General features: G+C 40.3%; 1 protein-coding gene across 3 annotated transcripts in view; it reads left to right on the top strand.

The window, feature by feature from the left end:
* Window positions 1-27,040, top strand: part of UTRN (utrophin) — a 337,069-nt gene that overhangs the window by 35,143 nt on the left and 274,886 nt on the right. For all 3 annotated transcript variants that reach the window (XM_064413617.1, XM_064413616.1, XM_064413618.1), the window contains one exon: window positions 23,062-23,123. In XM_064413617.1, coding sequence (XP_064269687.1) covers window positions 23,062-23,123 — 62 coding nt within the window. The remainder of the gene's footprint in view (window positions 1-23,061; window positions 23,124-27,040) is intronic.

The following is a 27,040-nucleotide window of genomic DNA, read 5'->3' on the forward strand; positions in this document are numbered from 1 at the left end:
GGGTTTTTTTCCTTTCTTTTTTTGTCATATTTTTAGAAGAGCATAAACTTGGGACAGGAGTTATAACCAGCCATGTAGTTAACCGATGAACACTTCAGTTGTGAAACCTCTGAATGTTTGTCTGTGGGATAATAGGAGGATCAATCTCTCTGAGGTTTTATATCTCAATCCTTCAGGTCTTTTTAACATGTAAGTGCACACACTTAATATTTGGTGATGTTTGTGTGTCTATGGATGATTTTTCTGATGCTTGTTCCAGGTGGCCAGGCTAAGGTGTAAACCTAATGGGTGAGTAGCAGCTACATGCTGCTCAGGTGCTTTATGTGATTGAGCACAGTGTTTACTGATTGTTTCTTAAAGCCTGTTTAAAGCTGAGTTGAACCCTCAGTTTTTAAAAGAACATAGATCGTGGCTGATAAATTGCAGTTATAATTTTTCTTAAGCAGCAGGATTTTAAGAAGAAATTTGTTTAATTATAATCTTCATAACTGTTCATAAAGTGCAGCACTGTACACTTGCTTTTCAAGAGAGTCATAGTCTCACATTCATTGTCATCTCACTTTTTGAAAACTCTATTTGGAGACTGTGAGAGAATTGTGGCTTTGACCACTTCTTAGTGTGTTGGAAATGCACATAGGAGGGAAAAAATCTGAAGAAAAGCTAAAAGGTAAGAGGCGTGGAAGGGAAAATGCTGGAAAACCTGAGTGTGAAATAAATTGTGTGTGTGTGCTATGGTGGAGAGTCCATTCTCTGACAGGACCGGATTTTTAATGATGCAGTACTGGAAATACTCAGGGAAAAAATGGGTGGAGAAGTTGGAAGGGGTGTGTACGTAATTGTTTCTTCATGTCCTTTGCTTTTTACAGAAATCTAGAATATAAATAACAGGGACGCTTTTCAGTCCGCAGAGGTGTGGCTTTGGCTTTTCTGGTTGTGTGCTTGCTGTGAAAATTGACAGGGACTGGAGGAAGGGAGGTTGAAGCTCGTACCTGATCAAGTATCCAATTGTAAATGAGTTAGTTTGGCTGAAACTAAAGTGGTTATGACTAACTTCTGTTCTCTGAAGCCTAAACAGCTCAACTAAGTTTTGTCAGAGATTGATTTATGGTCTAAAACATTCTAAATAATTTAGCTCATCTGATGGGATGACCTTCTTTATAACAGTCCAATCTCTTAACAGCCTCTTAAACCCTCAAGTTGGTGACAGGCACCGGGAGTGTGGTGGCACTGGTAGGCTACTGGTGCCTAACTGGAACCAAAGCTTACTCTTGACCTAAGAGGAGAAAAAAAGAAGGAATCTTGTACTTTCTTTGCCTGTTTGAACAAAAGGGCTTTCTTAATTGCTGTTCCATGCCATGGGAGATAATTTGTTCTTCTAGTAAAATTTCTGAAACTGTTCCAGGAAAATGATTGGGCTATTTTGTGTTTACATGTACATACTCTACTGTTGTGGCACTTTTTGATGTGATTATTTAATAAAATATTTTTTTCATCTCAATTGCCTCATTACCCAGATGGAAATCACCCTGTTGTTGGAGGGGAGGCTACTTAACCTGTGTTACAGAAGCAGAAAAAGATGCTGATACTATTACACTTTCTGAAAGGGGTTGCCTTGCGAAACTTTTTCTGTAAAATGTCAACTCCTGAAGCCAGTAAAGGCTCCTCCTTTACTCCTCTGCAGTAATTGGATAGTCTATGTCAGCATCTTAGCATTATGTGACTAGATATTGTTTTGTCATTATATTCATACAGTTATAAACAGAAGCAAGAGATCAATTTACATTTTGTTGTGTGAATTAATTGTGCAGCCACCATCCCAGCGATTGAAATGAGTGTTACTTTTCAGTAGCAGTTGAAGGCAATGGCAATGACATGACTGAGGTATTTTGCAAACAGATAGATAGTTTGAGAGCATATCTTCTGAAACTCTGCATTTAGCTTCTGTTACCATTTGCGTCTCTGGAAATCTCAGAACAATAAGTTTTCTTTCAGGTAGGAAGGTATTTGTCTGTGTTCCCACAAGATATATGAACTGATAGCAGCTTGAAATTGAGACCACGCACAAGCTGTTCCTATAGTCAAACTAATATTTATGGTGTTGTTCATAACTCTGTAAACTCTGATCTTGTTAGTTCTTTAGTAGAGCTGTGTTGGACCTCAAATCTGTTTGATTTCAAACAACTCTAGCTTCTAAACATGTGAAATGGTGTATTTCCTTTTTGGCAGCAGGTGAAATATGTGTTCTGAAATACAGCATGGTTGTAAATAGAAACAGGTTTACGTAGTAATTACATCACGTTGCCTTTTGGGTCTTCAAGTGAACTTATTTTCAAGATCTGAATGACTTTATAAAACTCTTAGGTATATTAAACTCTTAAATGCACGTAGGTACAGAAAAAGTGGAAACTATTTTCTGTTGTGCTGTAGTGGAGCCTCTTTTTGAAGCTGTATGGGGGGAGTGTTTGGCTGCTGGCCGCAGCCTGTGCCCTGTGTGGGACAGAGCGGTGCCCGTGACTCAGCTCTGCCGCACCGGTGAATTGTCTGCCGCTGCTGCACTTTAATGTTCTCACTGAAATGTTGCGACCCTTAACTTGAGGGCTCCATCTGCTTCCTGCCCTGATGAATAGGGCAGGAATTGGCAGCAGTGTGGTCAGCTATGTGACCTCATTTGTGTGGCGTCTGGGTGGAGCGCGCCCTGATCTTCGCTGGGCGAGCAGCTGAGAAAGCGAATTGCGGTAATTCCCTGGCTGAGCCTTCCAGCGGGTGAAAGCCGGGCTTGCGCTGCAGGGCAAGCAGATGCCTTTACTCTGACACTTGTTACGTGCGGAGAGGAATTTCTGTCGAAGTCTTCAGAAATGGTTCGAGGGTTCTCTGCAGAAATCGAGCAATGTGCTGTCCGAGTTCCGTGTGGTGCAGGGTGACAGTCAACAGCTTTGTCCTTGTCTTGCCCGAATCAAAGCTGTCACACAAGTGTGCACTGGCAGCCCTCACTAATAATTGACAGTGAACAGTGTTCTGGATCCTTTGTGCAGGTGGAAGCAGAGTGGTTGTATCTGTCTTGCTGAATTTCACTGCAGTGTGGATTTTGTACCGTAGGTATGACACAGTTCCTCTTTATTGAGATACGATGTTGCTCAGGGTTAACTGTCCTGGGTGTGATTAACTCCAAATTAAGGCCTGTGGTATGATATGCCAACTTGGAGTACACAGGTCCTATCCCTGCCCATTCCCTCTTGTGCTGGTGACTGGTTCTAGCGCAGTGCTGTTGTGAGGCTGCCTTGAGCTGTCCCCCAACATCAGGGCTTCAGGATTGCCTGCCCTGGATTGAGAGAAAGCATCCTGCTTGGCTTTATGAGCTGCTGATGTGCAGCCTTTAATACTGTTTCTCTTTCTCTCAGCTGTACTTTCTACCCTGAAAAAATTTTCAATCATTTTAAGCTTCAGATTATTTTAAAAGGTTCTTAGCTGGTTTAATACCTTGTAATGCAAAATATTTTTAAAGCAATTCGTAAAACATTCTGTGCAGACTGTTGAAATTAACTTCTGCTCCCAGCTCAGCTATAGTAAAATCAATATTTACTTGGCTTGTGTGACCAGAGTTGCCTTATATACAAGGAAAACATTTCCACTGCTGCTTTTAAGGTAGCAAAGAGATAGTAAAGGTGTTACTTTTTGAAAGCAGAATAATAGATCCCCTCTAAAGCTACTTTTTCCCCTCCTAAAGTCCTTATGCAGATTATTTTGCGAAATTTTTCAGGCACATCCCTCTCTAAAAGGTTAGCTGCCATTTTTCCACTTCTAATGAAGAAAGCAAATTAATATGATCTGTTTAGTTGCTGCAAGTAATTGTGAACTTTGAATTGAATATTTGAAGGCTAATTTGTGCTACTAAATAACATCCAGTTTGTTTTTCTGATTTTCTATAATGTAGGTTTTGCATTGTATTTTTTACCAAAAAAATTGCTACTAATTCTTCTTGTGGTTTTCCTTTCAGTGGAAAAGTTGCAGGCTTTAGCTTGCTGATGACAATTTGGGATTGAAGGATAATATGCTGGGATTCTTAGTCTTGTGTACAAGAAAGCCATAAAACTCTGTCACCTGATGTCTTACCATCATTTCCATACCTGTTGCCATAAAATCTCATGGAAGCATTCCTTATCTTATCTACAAGCACTAACTGCAGTAGCTTGAAAAAAAGTTCCAAGTGTGGGTTACACAGATAACTTTCCTGTGGGAACATGCCTCAGCCTTTTGTTTAGTAATCTTGAATGCAGGTAGAGTCTCCCACAATGTTCAAGCTCATTTCTCATTAATAAAAGTGAGAGAAAATGTAGTTGGTGAACTTGAGTATCAAATGATGGTGTACTAATGGTGTACTTTGCTGTATTAAGAAGCAATAAATCTGCTGTACAGTTAAATGGAAGCAAGTATTTTATCCTTTCAGTTTTTGATCTGTGAACAGAACTGATTGTACAAAAATTGTTACATTGTTTTGCAGAAAGATTTGCAAGTCCTAATACCTAGACAGAATTAAACCAATCACAGTATGCTTCTTGTTTTTCATTTATTTTGATGCTGTTTGATTACTGTCTCTAATATAGTAGTGGTATATTATTAAGTTTTGTTTCGTCGGGCCAGGGTTTTATGAGCCTTTAAAAGAAAACTTAATACACACAAAGGATAGCTCTGCTATTACCTTTGGAGGCAAATAATGAGCAGGATGGCTTCTGCTGCAGTGTTGGAAACAAAACTGTTTAATAAAAGGAAAAACAATAAACAGAAAATCCGATCCAGGTACAGAGGTCTGCTCCTGGTAAAACACCTTCACAAAAGCCTCGTAGTTCTTTTGTCTTCTCTTTTTCTACCTGATGGCCCAGGCGGGATCTTTTGGCTCTCATCCAATTAGGTGACCCCAAGGTTTTAGTGAAGTCTCTGGGGTCCTATAAGGTGGCTTTTCACCTGATCGTTGGGAGAAACTTCTGGGCTTTCTTCCTTTTTTGGGGGACAAAGGCTAGTTTGTCCCTCTCTCATTGGGGGCATCCCCCTACACTCCTTCAGTATATTCTTGAAAATAAGCAAGCTGTCAGTTATTCCCACTTCAGTGCACAGTGCCAGCCCTCTGTTGGAGGTGCTTTTTGGTTTAAGTAATTTATCTGCCTGTCACTAAGGGGGAAAAAATGTTTATTTTAACTAAATGGTTTTTTAGGTTTGCATCTGAATGAGAAACCAAGGTATTGTTGATAATGCAAGATGTTAACTTTCCAAGATAATTTGTTTTACAATGGATTGATATCAGAAAACAGTGCTCTTTAACTCATTGTTAGAATGAAATGATTTGTGTTATGGTGAGCAATACTATAAAAGACTTTATAGAGCATTCACCTTGCTTCTCTGGGTTTTTTTTTTTAATGTGTTTGGTGGCTTGTTTGTTTTTTGTGTGTCTTCTATTGTTTTAGTTAAAGTAATAAAAATAACTCTTAGAATTTGTCCTCAGGAGTTGAACTGGAATTATTTTATGGCCAGGTGAACTAGCTTGCTATCTTATTGGACATTTTTCTGAGCTAAGGGGCAAGATTTTTCTGTATAAATTGCTGTAATTGTGCCTTCTTGCAGTTAATATTGTCTTTCTCTGCATAACAAGTTTGCTGTTCAGCCCTTGTGGTGGGTTGACTTTGGTAGCTGCCAAATGCCCACCCAACTACGCCTTCACTCTCCTCTCAATTGGACAGAGGGAGAAAAATGAGACTGAAGGCTCATGGGTTGAAATAGGGGTAGAGATATGACTTGCCAGTTTGAACTGTGGGCAAACCAGACTTGATTGAGGGGAATGTTTTTAACTGAAAAATAGTATAGGATAGAGTGAAACAAGAAGGAAAAATAAAAACACTTTCTACCTCCCTGTCTCCATTCTTCTCTGACTCAATTTTGTTATTTAAATTCCCAAATCCTTGCCACCCTCCCCCAGTGCCTGCTTATTTAAATTACATCTTCATCTGGAATGTTTTTTGAGAGAAAAGCTGGAATTTCTTAGTAGACACATGCAGTCAACTCTCAGCAAGAGTATGAGATTATTTTTAGACCATAGGGTTTTTATTCAGATGGTAGAAATGGATTTTTGGTCTGAAACAAACTTCAGATCTATCTGAAAATAATTCAAAGTTTGGTTTGGCATGTATCTTAATGCTTGTGGGAGCAGGGTTTGGCTGACAGTGTGTCCTTGTGCCTTTCTTTGTAGTGTGTGACTCTCAAACCTACACAAATGAAGCCCATGTTTGAGGCATGCAGACTTGCTTTGGGTGCTTGCAGCATCTTGGAAATGGTCCTGGCCAGCTGCTAAGCAAGTGCAGTGTTCTGCTGCTTGTGATGGCATCAACTGAAGGAGCCTGCAGGAGCAATGAGGCTGGCTCACAGCCAGCATCAGCAGGAGCAGGAGATGTTTGCTAGCCCCTTTTGCTGAAGTCCTGCCATTATGTTCCTTATTCCTGCATGCTGCCCTGTTTCCAGTCCCTTCTGTGTGCTTAGTATCCCTCCAGAGGGATAGAGGGTGAGTCAGAACTCAGTGACAACATGTGTATTCTATCAGCCTTGTCCTGCTCAATATCCTTGAACATTATACACATCAGAGTAATATCAGGTAAATAATTAGCTACTGTTTTGACTGTGTGAATGTGCTCTTTTTCTGTAAGATGGGAGACTAGCAAAAAAATTTACTCTAGCCACATTAAACATAACACCCCACAAAAAAAACAGCCCTACCAAATCCAGACAGAACCAAACAGATATCTGTATACAAATTATCAGTGGCTGAAGGAATTAGGAAAAATAAATGTTCATCAGTTCAGTAGTTTAGCATGCAGTCCTGCCAGGGCTATTGCTCCTTGTTCAATTCAAAATTGGATGTGACACTGTAAATAAATCTCTAGCCATCTTATTTTTCATAGTTTAGTCTGGGGGAGCAGAGCAATATTGATGCTAGAGTTGGTAGAAGTTCCTGTAAAATGGTTCAAACAGTAACAGGTCTTGGGGAAATGTTCTCCTGGCTTAGCACTAGCTCTTGAAGACTTTTGAGACAAACAGATAACCTCTGACTCTCTTGTTTTAGTATTGACTGCTTTGCATTGGAAGACTGCTTTCTCGTGTCTAATAAATCAAGGAAACTTTTCTTGTTTCTGTCTTTGCATATTCATTCTCCTGTTGTGTTCTCATGCCAGTATAAGTGAGCCTTCACCTTTACAAGAAACAAACCAAAAGTGCAGTTAAGAAAGTTAAAGTTCCAAACCAGTTTCTTATGTTGTCAAAGAAAATGTTTTTTTGGGGAAATCTCCCTGATATAGGTGACATGGTGTGTGTTTTTTACCTTTGCACAATTATGATTTTGCTGCAGTTGTGGTGGTTTTTTGTGTAACCTTCAGCTTTTCTCTTTTTGTTATGCTTAAATACCTCTTTGAATTTATTTGATAAATATCTTCAATTTCTCAGGGTTGTGTTTTTTTTTTTTTTTCTGGTCTTATAATATGACACTTCTGCATTTGTGTCTTAACTCTTCAGGTTTTGTCTTAACTGATACCTACTTTTTGTCTGCATCTTCCTCCTCCCCAAATTCTTTTCTGCTATCCTGTGGTTTGGAGACTGACATGATCCAGATGAAGAACTTGTCATAATTTATAAAATAAATACAAACATGCATGTTTCATCCTTGAGCACTTTTAGTCTTCCCTAATTCTTCCTTCTCTCCCAAAAATGAGTGTCCTCATATGCTGTTTTCTTGCATGGCTTCTTTTAATATGTTAAAATTAGAGAACAAAAGGTAGAAATTCAAGTTTTTCTTGAAGATTTCCATGGTGTTTTTTTTTTTCAATTATGTTCATGTCTAAGAGGTGCAATTATTACAACTGAGCAGCTGGAGTTTTCTGTCATCCTCTAATGCTCCCTTACTGAGCCCAAATTTCATTCTGCTTTTGAGGGATTAGAAGGTTGGTAGTCAGTATTAATTGCTTTTCCTTTTTGCAGCCATGTAAAGACTTGAGGAGTAACAGTGAAATGTTGTCACTTGAATAGAAAGAGTGCAACAATGTGACAAGACTAAAGTTTCTGAGCTTTTATTTGCTCAGTTTTTAGCAAGTTATTGTTTATAATATATACTTACCTCTGCAGGGCTGCAGACAAGTCTCTCCCTCATGTAGAAGGTTATAATTAAATGCACCAAAATTGAAATATGCATAAAGTCATTGCTAAGTCATCTCTTAATTATGCTAATTCTTTTGAGAGCAAAAATCTTCACATATATTGCCTTTTTTCCTAGCCTCTTTAGAAGTCCACTCTGGCTCTTCCATTGCACTTTTCTCCTTTCACTCAGTTTTCACTTGTCATTTACAAAATTCAGGGTTCTGTTTCTGGGTAAACTGAGGTCTGCAAGTGCCATTTTGGGAAGCCAGTCATGCCAGTTCATAGATGGACTGAAATGATGCTGCAGAATAAAGCATGTTTGTATTGCCTTTTAAGCACTTCCAGAGCTCTTCTTAGCTGGATTTTGTAACTTTGAGGGGGATCACAGGCAGTATTTAATAGAATCATTCTATGAAGAACAGGAAGACTGTATATTTTCTGGCCACTTGAGTTACTCATCAGTGTGAATTTTCATTTCCAAGCCTGTTGGACAGTGATGATGTCTCTTGTGCTATTTGGGCAAGTAGCAGGTAGGTAGGGGACTGACATTTAGGATGCATTTGGTTCTGCTACACCAGCTTGCAGATGTGTATACAGCTGCAGGAATTCTTTCCTTTCTCCCTTTGTGGTAGGCTTCATGAGCACTTGGCTTTTGTGAGGGATCATTCTTCTGCTTGTGTGTCAGTGGTGGGCAGCCTGAAATATGAGCACCGTACTGCAGCTTGTTCCATGATCTTCAGACAGCAGTGTGCGTGAGTTCATATGCCCTTGTGTACACCCTTACTACTGTTTCCCACTTCCTTGCTTCTTTGCAGCTTGAAAAGTTTTGTTTCTTTTTTCTGTGCCGCTGCTTTGCTATTGTGTTCTGGACAAGAATATACTGCAACTTCAAGAGTTGCCTTAGTATAGAAGTACTGTGGAAAATTGGAAATGGTAGTTGACACAGTGAAATTAGAGATCTTCAGGTATGAAGGTCTAATCTGTATTATGTGAATTAAGCTTCTTAAGTCATTATGTCAGGGATGAAAATGGTGTTTGGAATGTTTCTTAAAAAAATGAATGGTTTTGTGATTTAGTTTTTAGGACTGTTGTCCAAAAGAACAAACAGCTGTAGAAAAATCTTGTAATAACTTTACTGTTGAAGCTGTTAAAGGTTTTCAACTGTATTTATATTACAGTGGTTGAAGATGATATGTTGAAGTGGGACAACTTAAATTGTAGCAAATTTCATCAATCACATTGGTTTTGCTTTTACCCTATGTGATGTAGGTAAAACTGTGAGAAATACTGAAGTTATTTGCGATAGTTAGCAATGCAAAGCGTTGAAGGTAAACTTTTTTTGCTTTTTAATTTGCAGAAATGAATTTTAAAAATTGAGTTAAAAGTACTTTCTAGGTGGATTCCCCACATTTTCCCCACATCAAGTTTATAGTACGCAAAGCTAAAGATTCAAAGGCAAGTCACGTGACGACAGCAGCGCCTTTAGGATATGACCTTGTGATTTGTTCTGTTTATTTGACCCTGTCCATACCACCTGTTCTTTCTGTGAAAGGTAATGTTTTAGTTTCAGAAATAAGAATCTGTCTTCTATAACCTTCATTGAGGTGTTACGTTTATGTGCATAACCTGAGAGTGTGGAATGTGTTGCTGGTTTTTTTTTGCCACTGAGCTTTATAGTTTGTGGTAAATTAAATGCATCATTTTATTGAGACTTTGAAATTCTTGTAAATGTATATGAAGTTAATTTGTTGTAGTAGTTTTCTCACTCAGAAGTGCAAAAACATGTTAAATAGAAAACTGGCTTCTCTTAACCCCTTTGGGGAACCACATGAGTTTTCTTTCATAGAGAGCCAGTCTTTTTGTATGCTTCTGGGAGTACATCTTTTCCTTAGCCTGTCTCTTTTCTCTCCCTCATTTGACCCTTCACTCTGAGCGGTAGCAAATCAATGTATACCCTTCACAAGTTGCTAAGCTATGTTGGAGGAGTTGCGCTTTGCTTCTCCAGATCTGTCTGGTACTTGGGAGTGTTTGCATGGGTAGGTCTGACAGAACTCATGTGTGCCTGGCTCTTTGGAGAGCTGGGCATCTCCAGAGAAGGTGCTGAGAGGTAACTTCAGACTGGGATGTTGTACTGAACCCCAGTTTTAAGCACAGCTCTTGTTCTAGCTATGCTTATAGCGTGCATTTTGAGAGATTGGGAAGTACTTGTTCAGTAAAACTGTAGCTAGAAATATTATTTGACACTACTTGCAAATAGCTTTTCTTTCTGGGGTGGGGGTGTCAAAGCCTTTAGAAGAATTTCCCCCCTTGCCTTATGTGATCCAGTGATGGTGATCTTGTCCTGGCTTTTTCTGGGATGGGGGTTAAGGACTGATCTTAGTCTACTATGATGCCAGAAAGTAATAAGTATTTTTGATTAAAAATGTCCTGAGTTTCAAGATAAACCACTGTGTTGAGGAAAAGAACATTTTGTATTGCATCAAATGCTTTTGTCTGCTGCAGAGGCTGTACTTGATATTTTGTTTTGCTGTATAGCTTGCCTTTCTTGCTGGCAAAGAGTTGATCTCCCATGCAGTTGTCATCACTTCTTCATCATTGTATGTAATGGTGTTCACAGGTAGATACCATGATCTAATACTTCTTCCACAAGCACGTCTTTAATGGTGTTTCCTCTAAAATACCTTATTTTCACATTCTGGTTTGCAGTTCAGGGATCTCCTCAGCCATAAATTAGATCTGTCTTTTTGTGGACTCTTAATTCCATAAGCTTGTCTTGGCTTTTTTAGCCAGTTTATACTAGCGCCCTCATTTTTCTTGTTTCACTGGTGGTTATCATTTTAGTCCTCAGGCTAGCAACATTCAGGCTGCAAGCTCTGTCCTTGCTGAGGCATAGACACCACCTGTCTGCTTCAGGGACATTGACCTTTGGCAGAGGGCAAAAAAACTGAATCCTGAGCCTGCTTGTTGACTGACTTTAGCACTGGGAAGGCATGCAAAAGAACCCTCTCTGAAAAAAGCACCCAGGACAGGATTATACCTGTGAGTGATCTACTGGAATAGTTGCCAGAGGCAGCAGTACTAATATGACATGTAATTATCTGTTTTCATTAGGTGATTTTTTTTGTTGTTGTTTAGCCAGTTTCTACAAAAGTAAAGGTGATGTGTCTATTCCAAATTGTACACAAAACCACTTGAGATGTTAGAGTGACAGAAATCAAACTCTGCATTTGTACAGGCTCTACCACAGTTCTCTTCAAACCTTGTCAATCAATAATAAAAACATGGGGAATGGGATGTGCGCATCTAATCCTTTGCCTAAACAGTGGGCAGCTGAAAGCCTATGGCTCAGGTTCTGCCAAAGTCTTGGTAGGCTTTGAACTTTGGTTGGACTCCTTTTGACTCGATTGGATTATATGACAGTTTGGGTTGGAAGGAGTGTTAAAGACCTTCTAGTTCCAAACTCCCTGTCATGGGCAGGCACATCTTCCATTAGATGAGGTTGCTCAAAGCCCCATCTAATCTGGCTTGGAACTCTTTCAGGGATGGGTCATCCGCAGATTCTCTGGGCAGCCTGTTCCAATGCCTCACCATCCTCATAGCGAATAATTGCTTCCTTATATGTAATCTAAATATATTCTTTCCCTTTCAAACATTTGTTTCTTGCCCTATCAATGTACTTCCCGATAGTCTCCCTTCCTATTTTTCTTGTAGCTCCCCTTTAAGTACTGCAAGGCTGCTCTTCTCCAACTGAGCAACCCTGGCACTCTCAGCCTGTCTTCATGGGAGATATGTTCTAGCCTTCAGATCATCTTTGTGGCCTCCTCTGGATGTGCTCCAGCAGGTCCTTGTCCTCCCTGTGCTGGGGACCCCAGAGCTGGAAGCAGTACTCCAGGTGGAGTCTTATGAGAGCAGACTATCTTCTCCAATTCTTCTCACACTGTTGGGAGTCATATGTCCTTAAGGGTCTTTCTATATTGAAGTGGGAACAACTCAGTGGGCTCAAACTGGCGGTCAGTGCTTGCTTGATTGTATAAATACCTGGTTTAATGTGTTCCAGATATTTGTCGTGCAATTGCCAAACAGAATTTATGTACTTTCAGAGCAGTTAATCAGGAGGGGGTTCAGCTTTGGGGACTAATTAATGACTAAGCCAGGGAAGGAAATGAGAGTTTAATAGGATATAGGATTAGCAGTGCCTCAACTTAGTGCTGTTCTGATCAAATGACAAAAGAAAATCTTATGTTTGCCAGAAGCCATAAGAAGGGACCATTCATAATACTTTACTCCAATTTCTCTTTTATTTTTTCTCCATTAAGATGTCTCACTAAAAACATGAAGTGGCTAAGACACCTTTATGACTGTTTCTTCTTACCTCTAGAGGAAGAACTGTAATTTTGTCATGAGCAAAATGCTCAAAGGTTGCTTAGCATTTCGGTTTCTGCACAAAGGTGCTGAACCTTCTCCAGTGGTGCAATATTCCTTGGCCAGCAAAGGAATGTAATTGGGAAAGGAAGTAATTTATCTCAAGAATTGTACTTGCCCTTCACTGAATCTTCCTCACTAGGGCTGGGTGGAAGTGTAAGACATTTAGCATTCTTTGTGTTGGTCATGTGGAGCTAAAAGCAGGCAAACTTACGGTCACCATTTCTGTAATGAACTTTCTGGATTATTTTAGGGATAGAAATGAGAGTACTTGGTGTAACTTGCACTAACAAATATTTTGGATTTAAATTCTTTAGTTATCCTGTTTATTATTTTTGCTTGCTTCTCCATCTTTAGAGCACTACTACACTATGTGACTTTTAGGAGCTTCCTTTAAACCTTCTATCCTTCTATGTTTCAGGTTTCATCTTAGTCATAACAAAGGTTAATAGGCTAAGGTAAATAATTTACAGGCATCAGTGAATGATCCTTGACAAAATAATGGAATAGCCAAAGAAGCTCAGACTTGGCCTGTCTGGAAACAAAATAAACAATTTCTGTTTTTTTAAACTTCCTTTGTCTATTTGATTTCTGTGAAGACTGAGCTTAACTTGGTCGTCAAGATTGGTATGCAGCAGCTTCCCCCAGTTCTATTTTCCAAGCATTGCCTGCCCAGTGTTGTGGTGCACCAGTTTAGTTGTTCTCTTGCACTGGGTGATTGGGAATTTGCAGAGAATAGTTTTACATTGCACTGTATAGCTTATGTTATATCACATGGTTTGTTACTCCATTTCTCCATCACATGGTCTTTCCCTCACCTGTCCTGGTACCACCTGGTGGTCTCTCCCCTGGTTACCCCTCCCCTTGCCACTCCTCACTGGTGTCCCATTGGCTGTGGACCTCTCCCACTGTCCTCATCCTGGGGAATATAAAAGCTCCCTGCCACCAGGGAACACCCTCTTTTCTCCCATGGGTTTGTCCACCTGGTGTGTCTCTTGGAATAAAGGAGAATGTTTCCCACATGGATGAGAGCGCTTCTTGATCTTTTACCTTCGTCTATGAAATATTGTGTGGGCAAGGGTCTACAGTTAGCTGGAGTGGACCCCAACAGCCCAGGATTCTTCAGGTGGCACCCGACGTCTGCCCAGGAATTTGTAAAGGTAGCATCACTTGGTATGAGTCCTAGTTGTGAAGAATTGAAATGTGCTAGTCAATTGTTACAAGCTGGACAGAAGTGTGTAGAAGCTTTGTTACATAGCCTTAAGTGAAATTATTTAGCTTTTCACTAAACCATATTGCTAAGTGCTATGCTCACATGCCCTTTGAATGCTTCCAGGGATGGTGATTCCAGCACCTCCCTGGGCAGCCTGTTCTAATGCTTGACAACCCTTCTAGTGAAGAAGTTTTTCCTAATATCCAGTCTAAATCTCCCCTGGTGCAACTGGAGGCCATTGCCTCTTGCCCTGTCACTTGTTACCTGGGAGAAGAGACTGAACCCTACCTGCCTACACCCTCCTTTCAGGCAGTTGTAGAGAGTAGTAAGGTCTCCCCTGAACCTCCTTTTCTCCCGGCCAAACACATCCAGCTCTCTCAGCTGCTCCTTATAAGACTTGAGCTCTAAACACTTCACTGTTGCTGTTCTCCGGACTCAGTCTTGCATCTCAATGTCCTTCTTGTAGTACTGGGACCAAAACTGGACACAGGATTTGAGGTGTGGTGTCATCAGTGCCAAGTACAGGGAGATGAACACTGCCCTGGACCTGCAGGCCAGGATGCTACTGACCTTGGCTACCTGGACATACTGCTGACAAGTTTGTGAAAAAGGAGCTTGCTTCCTTTCTCTGTGGTTCCTTTAGGCATGAGCCTGCTGCATGTTCTTGGATGTGCTCTCTCATCTACTCAATGCTGGTGATTCCACACCTGGAGTACTTGGTCCAGTTCTGGGCTCCCCATTACGGGAGAGATGAAGAACACACTGGAGTGAGTGCTACGATGATGATGAAGGGACTGGAACAGTTCTTCTGCAGGGAAAGTCAGAGCTGGGACTCTTCAGACAGAAGAAAAGGATCAGAATCCACTGAAGTTCATAAATATCTGAAAGGATGGTGTAAAGAAGGTTGCTAGGCTCTTCTGAGGCCATTGAAAGGACAAGAGGCAAGGGGATCAAACTGAAACACAGGAAACTCCATTGTTTGTTAAAACCCCGTTTTGAGTTGTTCAGAGAGGTTGCGAAGTCTCTGTCACTGCAGATGTTAAAAATCTGGCTGGACATGGCCCTGGGCAGCCTGCTTTGTCTGGGGAGTTGGATTAGACAAATGATCTCCAAAGATGCCTCCTGGCCTCTGCCATACTGTACTTTCTACAAAAATACTTCACTCAAAATATTACTGAACTTTCTGGGAACAATACAATAATCAGTGGATTCATAGAGGTGAAAGCTTGCTTAATCCCTGAAACATCCACATGAAATTGCCAGAAAACTTACATTGATATTACAGTGATTACAAGAGTCACAAAATTCCACTGGGTGTATAAACTATACATGCTCATTGTTTTTGGTCTAGAAATCTTATTCCAAGTGATAGTATGTTAAGACTTTGTAAGGACACTTCTTTCCTTTTTTTTTCCCAATTGCTGAGTTAATTATAATGGGAAAGTTTATTTTTTTGTTACCTTCCATAGATGAAATACAACTGTGAAAGCAAGTTTGGTTTTTTGGTTGGTGTGTGGGTTTTTTTTTTTTTCCCTTAGGACACATGCTATGTTTTTTTTGTCTTAAGGCTGGATTTCTAAATACTGTCAGAGGTTTGAAGGAGTCAAACCCAGAAAGCTAACACCTTCCCTTTGCATAACTCAATTGCTCAAGGTGTTATGATTGTCTTCTACACTGGACTGCTAGGAAAGACTTAAATTCCATGGGGTTATAAATTCCATTTCTTTTTAAATAACTCTAGTCTGCACACTGCTGCCACTGAAATGGGTCCTACATGGTCTGTATCCAGAGATGTTTGGTTAACTTCCTTTCAGAAACATCTGAATAGCACTTGTCTAATTTTGAAAATGTTAACAGCATATAGTTTTTTGAAATCTGTTGATTAAATTGATTTTCACAAGGAAAGTGAAAAGATACTCTTATTAGACTTGTCTTCCTGTCTTTTTTTTCCCCTGCACAACTAGTTCAACTTGTAGTAACTAGTGGAGGTTTAATCCATTATTCATAAACTTAATTGTGTGTTATAAAGCTAAGTAAGCAGCTAGAGGCTGTGTGAACATACCAGTCAAATATGCCAGTCAGCATGTGCATGTGGAGAACAACCTGGGGCATACCCCCACCTGTAGCCTGTGCCTGTGTGCTGGGATGGGGTAAGAGGCCAGAGAAGATGCCATCAGCTGGCACGAATGGGGCATTCACTGGTATGTGGGTGGCCAAGCATTCTTAGTCTTCAATTTAGGAAATTTGAGCACGTAGTTATATGTGGGAGCTAGGTATTACTATTTACATCTCAGGAATTGGCTTTGTTTGTAATTAGCTGTTGACCTAGAGAGTTTTAGAAAGGAATGATGATGCAGTCTAGGAACTTGGGTAAAAGAGAAGCAGCTCTGAGGGGGTGGATCAGGAAGGGCTTTAACATTTGGAGTGAAAAAATAGGGAGTGAGGAGATGTTAGGATTGCAGCCTTTGGGTTGTTGGAAAAGAAAAATAGGAAAACTTCTGATTGAAAGAGTTGGGATAGAAGAGATACTGGAATTATGAGTGACAGAAAAAATTAGTGTTGTGAATAACTTTTCAGTGCTACTGTCTTTACCTGCCTGTCACAGAGAACAAAGTAACATTGTCTTTTATATGTGAACATTGTTTCCTGAAGATGTTCAAACAAGGTTGTTTGTGATGTCTGCCTGGTTTGAAACTCTGCCATAACCAGAAGAGAGCTACTTGCATATATGCAGTTCATGGCTTGGCTTCCTTCTCTGTCCAAGCAATCTTGTTTACTTGTGCCTGTGCAGAGTCTCTGACATCTGTTGTCTCTGCTTCATTTCTGGTATGCAGAGGGGCTTTTTTGTGGGGATGGCTCTTCTGTTATGCAGAAGATTAAGCTAGTTGAGCACAGCAATCCCTCTGACCTTATATCCTGTGAATCACCTCCACAAGTGCAAGTGAGCCTAATAACAGTTCTAATTTGGGCAGAGAAGAAGGAGCAGATGGCTAACACCAACTTGTAGATTCCATTTTCTTTATAACCACTTAGAAATTCAAAGACCTAATCTGTGTTCATAACAAAACCAGCTGTTGTAAATATAGTTTGTGATTTTATTTGTGTTCATACATTTACTTTGTCTTTTTTCTCTTAAGTCCCTTCCTGTTTGTTGCTTAGAAACATCTTCTTTGGTAGATTTTGGGCAGGAATTATCTGCTTTTCTTTCCTCTTTCCATGTGCTGGGCAGTTTGTGAAATATGTGCTCAAATGTATTTGTACTGTATGTGAAAGCTTCACAGGCTGTCTTGCAGTGGGAGCTGAAGCTGCATGGTTTTACCCAATGTTAGGGACCCGCTGCAAGCTGCTGAAGTGACATGTGGGGTTTCTGGCTCTGGTGACCCACTGGAGCAGCCTTGTGTACTGCCTGCAATTCTGGAGCAGCCTTGGGACACTGCTTACAGCTCTTGGGTTTGCACTGTCATCCTCTGAAAACAGCAGGGTCACTGGCTGACCAGCGTGGGCTGTCAGGCTCTGTGTTGAGCATTATTTCTGTCTCCTGAGAGCTTGGTTATCTATACCTCCCTTTTAATCATCATTCCAATGTGCTGAGACCACAGCGTGGCGTGTTAGGTTGCTTTTGTTGGGAGGTATGGAAACAGCTATTTTAATGTTCCTTCAGCTGTGAGGATGCCTTCCTCTAGGTTATCAGTTGCTGGGGGATTTTTTTGTTGTGAAGTAAACACAATTTAGCTGAAATTTATAGTACACTTTGGTGAGACCCAGAGGGTGGTCCTCATTACTTGTCTATGGTGTCTGCTGTTGGGAAACAGCAGGTAGTGAGAGGTGCATGACTTTACTTTTTGCGGTTTTTTTTTTTTTTTTGGGCTAATGCTTGTGTTCCATAGTTTGGTCGCTACAGAAAACTTACAATTTGGATAACTGTGTTTTGTGTGCCAGTTGCTGGAGGCAGATGTTGTTACTTTTTTAGATTTCTAAATACTGTCAGAGGTTTGAAGGAGTCAAACCCAGAAAGGGTAAAGGTAGCATCACTTGGTATGAGTCCTAGTTGTGAAGAATTGAAATGTGCTAGTCAATTGTTACAAGCTGGACAGAAGTTATTAATATTAATTAATATTAATTTATTAATATTACTCAATTACGCAATTAATATTACTCTAGTTTTGCCCAACTGCTGAAGTTTGGAGAGAGAAGAAAAAGCAATGAGGGAAAGCTTTGTGCATACCACTGATTGCAGAAATTAAAATTGCAGCATAAAGGTGAAAGTTTACAAGCAAATTATGTGTTGCTGGAGCTATTTTTTTCTACCGTGGTGTTGCAAGAAAAGAGACAGTATACAGTACAATCTCAACTTTTGCTTTTTGTTCCTTTAAAAACTTAAACATCTTACCTTCCCCCTTTCCCTCAAATCTTTAAAAATGGCCCAACCCAAAACCTGCGGATAAAGATTATTCTGTGTTGATAAAGTCAGGAGCCAGCACTCACAATGAGCTCAGGGGTTCTTCTGTGAGCTTGGTGGTCACAAACTGGTGCTTCATGACTTGGCTTTTTGCTCCTTGCTAACAGGGATAAAATCGGTGCTGGTTTCCATGCTCAAATTTTAGATGGTAATTATGTGTCTTTTGCTATATGAATTAGTCTGAGTTTAACAAAAAGATAGTTGCTTTCAAAAGGCATTTTCTGTCCAGGAATACAAACCTCATCCCTCTTTTTGTTACTGTTGTCAGGGTTTCATAGGTGTGCAAGTCCGGGGAGGGGCGGTATCTACGATAGATACTCCCGATTGCCTAAAGGCTTAGGCAAAGGGATGTTTCTAACTTAGTTACATTCCTAGTGTCTTAATTGAAACCCACAGGCTAATTCCTTCTTTTATTTCTAAATTCCTTTGCTGAGAACCTAAAGAATGAGGTGTTGAAGGCAAATTTAAGTCTTCAAATGTGAGATGACCCTTGGTAATGTGCGCTGGAGTGGTTGGGCAATTTCTGTACTTTATTTGCCAATCAAGTCTATGCTTCTCCAGGGCATTTTCATTTTAGTGCTGTTCTGCCAGCTGTTTTGGGTGTGATAACTTCTGTCTTTCAAAAGCAAAATAATGCAGTTCTGTCATGCAAGCATGTAATGTGTTTTGGGGAAATAAGAAAGCTCTCTTTCAGCATGAAACAGAGGTTGAGTAGAGGACAAACCGCAATCCAGTGAGGCTTTTGTTTTTACCTCTATTTTTAGATAATTTAGATTCCTTTTTTCTCTCCAACGATATTCACGAGGTGATAGATTGGACTTAAACTGTGTTTTCAAGGTGCCCCAAACGAAGTTAAAGGACAGTGTTGTGGGTGGAGGAGGTGTGTAAGGCGACAGAAGCGGCTGCGGGGGGCGACTGAGTGCCAGGACACAGCTTGGGCATCTGATCACAGGAGCCGGTTGTTCCGAGCGCACCCCAGTTGGGTGGACATACATCATCTTGTGTAACAGAAGCAGGCATCCGGGATAGGAAACTCTTCTTCTCTCTTTTGTCATCACAAGAGTTTAATTTCATGTGTGTGTGTGTGCGTGTTTAAGTTTGTTTTTATTTCCTCTTAAAGGAACAAACTGTTCTAACATTGTCCATTACTAGTCCATTAAGTGACTGGAAGGCAGGCAGAGAGAGGAAACAGTCAGTAGGTAATGAAGCAGAATTTGGCCCTGAGTCAGTCCTTGGCTTTTATTGTCAGGCTGCAGCAGTGTGAAAGGAAACAAATGTTTTAGCAACTTGGTGAATTTGTCTCTCACTGGGCTGTAACTTGCTGACATTTTTAATGTCTTGTGTGAGAAGTTGACTGGCTGGATTACTGTGTGCTTTGCTGAATGGTGATACTGTTTTTTTACTGAATGTGGCTAATTTGTTATCCGAATCATAATGTCAGCCTCCAGGGGTTAGCCTTACAAATTTGTAGGAATCTATAGAAAATTACTTTGAGGGATAAAATAACTTGTCAATGTTGCTATCCAAGCACAAGCATTTCAGGGCTTGTTTTGTTTTATGTTTTATTTTTTGGTTTTTTTTTTCAGGGGTTTCTAGGAGAAAGCTTGACAAAACTGTAGCTGTAATAGCCAGTTACAAAAATCCTAGTTTCAGAGGCTTTCATAAAGCAAACATAAGAGTAGAGTCTGACTGGCAAGGGTTGTCTATGGATTTTATAACTGACCAGGATGTTTTAGGAAGATGGGACTTGTGGGGGTTCTTATTCCTTGCTTAAGAAATAGAAAGGATGCACTGCTCCTTAGGGGATAGTAGGGGCACATACATTCCAGTTCTTTCATTCACCAAATCTTTTATCAAGACTAAGTAGTTTGTAATTATTAAAGATGTGGGTTTTGGTGGATGTTTTTCCTTCCTCTTCCTGGAAAACCCTCTTTTTGAATAGAGAGAAAAGGGGCTGGAGTTTTAGTAAGCGATGTGTGTGCCACTGCAGCACACCTAGCAGGAGCACTGCCACAAACTGGACTGTAGTGTTGGGGAGCAGCTGTAGGGGCAAGGCCTGCTGAGGGAATCCTGGCAGGCTGAAGCTGGGAATGCTGAGGAGAGCTGTCACCTCCTGCCATGCGTGTGCTCGGGAAGGGGCTGAGCCCTCCAAGAGTGGGGTGTGCAGGACCCTTGTCATAACTGTTGCTCTCCTTTTTTTACACAGTCATACAACTGTTTTTGGCCTCTCTGTTCTTTGCCTTTTTCATTCTAAGGAGTAATAATGTTAAAAGAACATGATACCTCAAACTGTGGTGTTACTCTTCATTCTCACAGATGCTAAAGGAAGGAAAAAGGCAGATGGAGCCTTAGGAAAGCATCATGGTACATAGGGGTGTAGATGGGGGTGTTGGCACAAAAAGGGGCAGACTGTTTAATGAATGATGTTTAAATCTCACTATATTCAATACAAATAGTATTTGCAGTTAAAGCCAATGGAAAACATTGCTCCAACAGTGCCAGTTGGACCAATCTGGTCCATTCCTATGTCTTAAAAGGAAAAAAAAATAGATTTCTAGGGGGAAAATAGATTAAATATATTTTTTAAAAAATGGTTTTGAGTTTATGTTGTGTGCCAGGCTCCTGTGAGATGGATACTTAGGATCTACCAGGAAATTACTTAGTTCTCTCTGTCTTTGATGGTAAGGAACTGTAGGCCACTGAGGGTAAAAGACAGGGTTAACAAGGTGTCTTAGGTAATTATACTCTGAAACAACACCTTGAGTTCCAGCATTCTGAGTATGGCATACTGTGCAAATGCTATAGCTATCTTGAAGCTTGCTCAAAAAAATCTTTTCAGTCATTGGGCTGTCTTTGATGTCTGGTTGGGCTTGAGGTGTGACTCAAAAGTGGGGTCTGTTGGATCAGCTTTAGCTGCCAAAGAGGAGCGGTATGGAAGGGTGAAACAATGGCTCCTGGCTGACGTGCACCTTTGTGTCTTAAGCAGATTTTTTAGCTGTAGCCTAAAAGAAGCCCAGAACTAAGGTTTTAATTTAAATGAACAATTTCATACATTTTAAGTTTTTCAACTATCATGACACTTTATTTCTTACCAATGTGACTTCTTGTATCTGGACTGAGCTGTAGCCACTATACTTTGCTGTTAGGTAAGACATACGTGGTTGTTGGTTTCTGTGTGTAACAGTTTTTTTGGCTAGATATATTAGATGTAAATACATGGAGAGTGTAATCTTCTGTGTTTGGCCAGAAATGAGAAATGTTGAGGTTGTCTATATAAGAAATCTTCTGGTTGTATTCTGTGGTTTTTAAATTAATTAATATCTGGATTTTATAGATGAAACTTTATTGTACAACAGTCTCAATTGCTGCTGAGGTATATGAGCTTGTAAGTGGTGCTTTTTAATCGTAATCTGATATTGCTTCAGAATGCATAAAATTTTTGTGATTGCGTGAAGTAGAAAGTTTGAGTTGCAATCAGGCTTTTTCTGTGGCTTCATTCCAAGTGCAGGGACAGTTAGTCTGAAAACCATCGTGGTTTGCTGCTTTGTGGAATGGATTCTGGAAAAATTGATGCCAGCTGCCACCAAGAGGTTCTGCAAGAGAGCGTTCCAGACAGCAGTGTGTTGTGGTCGCCTGAAGGGCATCTCAAGATTGGTCTGCCAAGAAGCTGGTGGTGTCTTGAAGAGCTCTTGGAGACTCCTGATCTGGGCTGCAGCTGCCCAGCAGTTTGCCTGGTGTAAGGCACTTGCTGTCCTGGCTGTGATTTGTGCAGGGATTTGGAGGTTGAAGCCTTTGACAGGCTGCATGTATGTGTTTTCTTGTCTGCAGCAAGCATACCTGGAAATCTGTTCTGGGTCAACCTCCCTTGCCTAGTCTGGTTGTCAGCAGTTATTTCACTGTCATTTAAGTACAGGTGGTGAAACACAGGTTCACCTTTAGCAGTGCTCAGTGCAATTTACCCAAGATGGGTCCTGTGATAGAGGCAGGAATGTCTGTCCTGTGCTGGAGGTGACTCACCCTGGTTTGGTGGGACAGGCTCTGTAAAATTGCAGGTGACTCCTAAATGGCTTCCTTAGGCATCCTGGGAAACTGCCTTCCCTTTGCCCAGCTGGAGCCACTGCTCCTCCCTCTGCTCTGACCTACAGGCTCTTGCCTGCCCTTCTTCCTGTCCTGCTGTGTCCTTCTGACTGTCTCGCAGACCCTAGGTGGTGGCACTTTGGAGTCACACCAGCAGGATATCTGAAGGGAAAGGATGCTGAGCCCTTCCCACACCTTAGCTGAACTTGTCTGTGACTGATCACTAACACGCCTCTGAACCCAGCTGCAAAAGCAGGCTGAGGATGGGTAAGGCTGCCAGTGCTTCAAGGGTTGCCCCAGTAGCTTTGCTGCCTCAGAGGCTATTATCTGCATCAGAAGCTTGAGTAAGGGCCTCAGCACCTTTTGGAGTAATGCATTCAGGCAAAAAGGTGTTGACAAAGTCTGTTAATTAAAAGCCCATGGTTTCGTAGGTTGTTTTTCACCAGATGGGAAGCATGTGAATTTTATGCATCAGAAACCCGCTTGGGAGGTGCTGTGAGGCTGATTCTAATGCAAAGGAGCTGCTGTGGTTACCAGCAAAGGCAGAACATTTGTGTGCCTCTGCAAGTACTAAAGTGTTGTGGATGGTTGTACAGCTTTATTGACAAATAAGGCAAAAAGTTCTCCCACTTCTCAGGACAGTATTTAATGTGACTTCTATTGAACAATCTAGGATTAAGAAGAATGCAATTTCACTCATTGTTTTCTTATTCTCTCTCTTCAGATGAACATAATGACGTACAGAAAAAAACCTTTACGAAATGGATAAATGCTCGGTTTTCCAAGGTAATGTTGGTTTGGATGTACTACTTCATTTTCTTTTGGTTCACTGTTTAGAATAATTTTGATTAAATATATTTTGCTCTTACTCTTGTTGAATACTCCTAGTAAAATGTCAGTGTGTAGTGAAAACAGATAAAGTAGTGTAGTGTTCCCTCAATTTCCTTGTGCACATAAACATTTGATACTATCTTTTAAGAAAAAATGAAAGATTCTATTTGTTGATATATCAGAATAGTTCTTTGCATGAACATGTCTGTTTGGTTTTGTTTAGTTTTGGTTTAGTTTATTTCTATGTGCAGTTTTCAGAGTGCATTGCAGCAGATTTTAAACCTTCATCACTGTGTTTCCTCCATTGCTGAGTCAGCTTTACTCACTCTGCAAACCTCTAGTTGAAGCCACCTGGTGTTGCTACTCGAGTCTTGACTGAAATTTTACATAATTACTTGCTCATTTTGAATTTTCCTCGGTTCTCATGCTGTACAGTTCTCATTTTAATTCTCTTTACTGGCCTGAAACTTATTGAGGATCTTTCATGGTTTGGAATGATAAAGGAAGTGACGTTTGCTTTGGAATGCTATTTAAAGCCTGCTTTTTACACTGTTCTGCTGATAGGGAAAAATGACACTTTGCCCAGGAACATAAGCGTCTGTGGAAAGTTTTCCTGCTTCATAGTTTGAATGTGTGAAAGAACTTGGAATATTACCAGGGTAAACTCATGTTTTTTTTCTGCCTAGTGTGGTGCTGCAAATGGGGTAACTACTCTTTTGCATGCTCTTATTGAAAAGTGGCAAGTGTGTGAAATCCTGAAAGCAGATATAAATATAAAGGAAGGGGGATTGTGTGTTTTGGTGGAGTTGTTTTTTTTTTTTTTTTGTAAATAAAGCTGCAGCAGTGCTTTAGCAATGAGTGGCTGCTTCTGGAGCGCTGCCCTTCTGAAGTTCTTGATCAGCACTGTAAGGAATTTTTACCTTCCTTTCCTTCCTGTGCAACAGGACACTGGGCAATGCAAGGCTTGTGGCCTTGGTTGAATCATTTTGGCTTGGGTTTGTTTTCGTTGAAAGCTGATATCCTGCACTCTCCATCCAATGCATTCTTGGCTAGTTTACTCTTTAGAGGAGTGTGTGTGGGTAACTGGTTGCTCTATGCTCAGCTTTTGACTGCTGCTCGGAGGAGTGATGGGTTCTGCAGGAGGAGCATTGGGCAGGGCAGGATCATGCAAGGAAAGAAAATGTGGTGAGGAAAAAAAGGACTCACTGTAGTCATGTAGCTGGCACAGAGATGGCATAAACATGAAAATGACAGTGATATTGAGAATGAATGACAGTCATACTGAGACTGTGCCAGGTGACTCACCTGTGAGTGCTGTAGGCATTGTATTGAAGAAGGTAGAGTTGTTTTCATTCTGCTTGTAGTCACATGGATATATCTTATACAGTGTCTTTCATTCTATACTGCATAATCAGACAGATCCTGCTAAGCTCCTGGATTTCCCAGGTACAGGGTATGGTCAGATACTCACAGGATTTGAAGTACTGTAGCTTTGTAACTCTGTAACTTCATGGCCCATTAAACACCTTAAGCCATGAAAGCCTTGCTAATGATTAAAGAGACTCCTGTAAAAGGACATACTCCGAACTGCTGCATGTCCAATTCAAACTTGAGCGTGGCTCTTTTGGCATGACAAGACACAGATTTATTAAGACTGACATGTTCAAATTACAGGGAAAATGATGGTGTTAAGTAGAAATCGCCTCATGTAAGAGAGTCTAGTTTCAACTGTACCTTAAAAATAGAAAGGGACTGATTTCAGTCCTGTTGTGTCAAAGTTTTTTTATGTACCAAATCATATGGATTGTTTAAAATTCCTTTCCTGTCAACTAGATTGATTTAGCTGCTTGGTAGGGTAGAGAGATTTTAGAGGTCAGTTAAATGTAATCTGATTTACATTGCTGAAAACAAAATGGTAACTTAGGTATTTTGTGTGGAATTGCAAATTTCATTCAAAAAATTTGACTTGTCCTCTCATGTTAATATATTGTATTGCCCTTCATTTAAGAAAATAAGAAGTAATCTGAGCCTTTATAAACTAGCTTAGCATACAAAAACTGTAAAATTGCATAATGCTGAGTTTGATTTAAGTCAATTCAATAGGGTTTTACAAAGGATCTAGAGAGAGAGCAGTCTTTCCCTTCTCTCATCAAAGAATAGGTAAGTGAGTAAAACACTTCAGGTATCTCAAGTGTTCGGTGAGGTGCCTGCTTCAGTACCCTGATGGGTGAGATAAGAGTTCCTGGTAGTTCCCAGTACAGTGCCTTGGTTTTGCGCTCTTGGTTTAAACTCTGCTAGAATGATGCTTTTTATTTGTGTGTGTTGTTTGAAATCAAGGCACAAACATTTAAAGTGGATCGTTGTAAGGTCAATAAATGTACTCAGCCAGGACTCAGTGCTCTCTTAGACATACTTTGGGAGAGCTGTGCACACTACAGCTCACAAGCCTATGATGGCTGTGTAGTAAGGATATTTTGTTAAAATTAAACAGAGTAAAAATTGTTAGAGAAATAGTCTGTTACCCAGCTTTAAACAATAGGGTAGTTTATGATCAAATAAATACTGAGGCAGAGCATTTCAGCAAATGTTTATAAAGCCATGTGATGTTTTTACTTGCTGTATTTTTTCCATTGTTTGTCCAGTCTAATTTTGAGAGTCTGATTTAGCCATTTTCCTGTGGTATAGCCTTACCAATTAAAGCATCTAGTTGTATGGATAGCTGATACATGTTCTTTACACAATGTAGGATTATTTTCTAGCCTTTTATCCCTTTCTATATTAATCTCCATTAATACTTACCAGTATGTTATTTCCAGAACACCTTTCTGCAATGCAGAAGTGCTATCTTGTCACAGTGGTTTTTAGCCACTGCAAATAAAGGTAAACATTAGAACTGGCTACTAATTTTCAGTGCCCAGTCTGAGACTTTAGCTAAATTGTCACAGAGGGTTTAACATTTCTTTGGCATTTCTTGATATAAAACAGAGCTCTTGATCCTTATGACAGAATTCAGAGAGTTCATCTCTTCTGCAAACTCAATCAAACCATTCAAATTATCTAGTTGGTTTTCAGATGGAGCTTGATCAGCGTAGAAAAGGGACTAGAAGATGATTATGCTTGTGTTGGCAAGGACTGGCTTTAGTGATCTAAGGAAGTCTCTTAATCTGGCACACAGTTAGTAATTGCATGTAAAATTGTGTTTTAAATGATTCTGATAAGTTACAGGGGAACTTCTGGCTAACAGTGGAGCTTGAATTCAAGTCTGGAGGGTAATGTAGTGCTCCAATACCCCAATATTATTTGTTTCACACGGGTAAAGAGAAAGTGAACAAAGGTTTTGTAATCAACTTTAGTTTGTCCAAATATCTGAATAGCTTCAGTCTTTATCTACTTAGATGTTTTATCAGCAGGCCTGAGAGTTTTAACTGCATCTTGCAGATCTCTGATGCTTCAGCTTATAATTACAGAGCAAAGTAGTTGGATACTCACACTTGCAACTCCAGAAGGTTTCTAGAAACTTGATAGGCATGTTAAGGAATTCAGGAGTCTTGTGTCCCACTTTAGAACCATGCAAGTACAATTCTTTCTGCCCTATTTTCTTTCTTTACTCCTACTCTGACCGTATTTTTGGTTGGAATGTTTGTTTGTATTTTTCCCCTCGCTTACTATTACACCCTCTCATGTCAGGAGCCTTGCCTGCCTGGCAAATCCTCGCAAATCGGGAGTTTGGCTGCCCTGCCTATTTCATACCCACTTTTGCCTTTGTCACCGTACTTTTTTTCCCATCAAGACCCAGTTTTTCTTTTTAAACTCCAGATCTGCTCCATCTGCCCTTCATTTCCCCTCTCCTGCCTTTGCAGGATTTGATGCTT

This window comes from Passer domesticus, chromosome 3 (assembly GCF_036417665.1).
Source record: "Passer domesticus isolate bPasDom1 chromosome 3, bPasDom1.hap1, whole genome shotgun sequence".
Classification (NCBI taxonomy): domain Eukaryota; kingdom Metazoa; phylum Chordata; class Aves; order Passeriformes; family Passeridae; genus Passer; species Passer domesticus.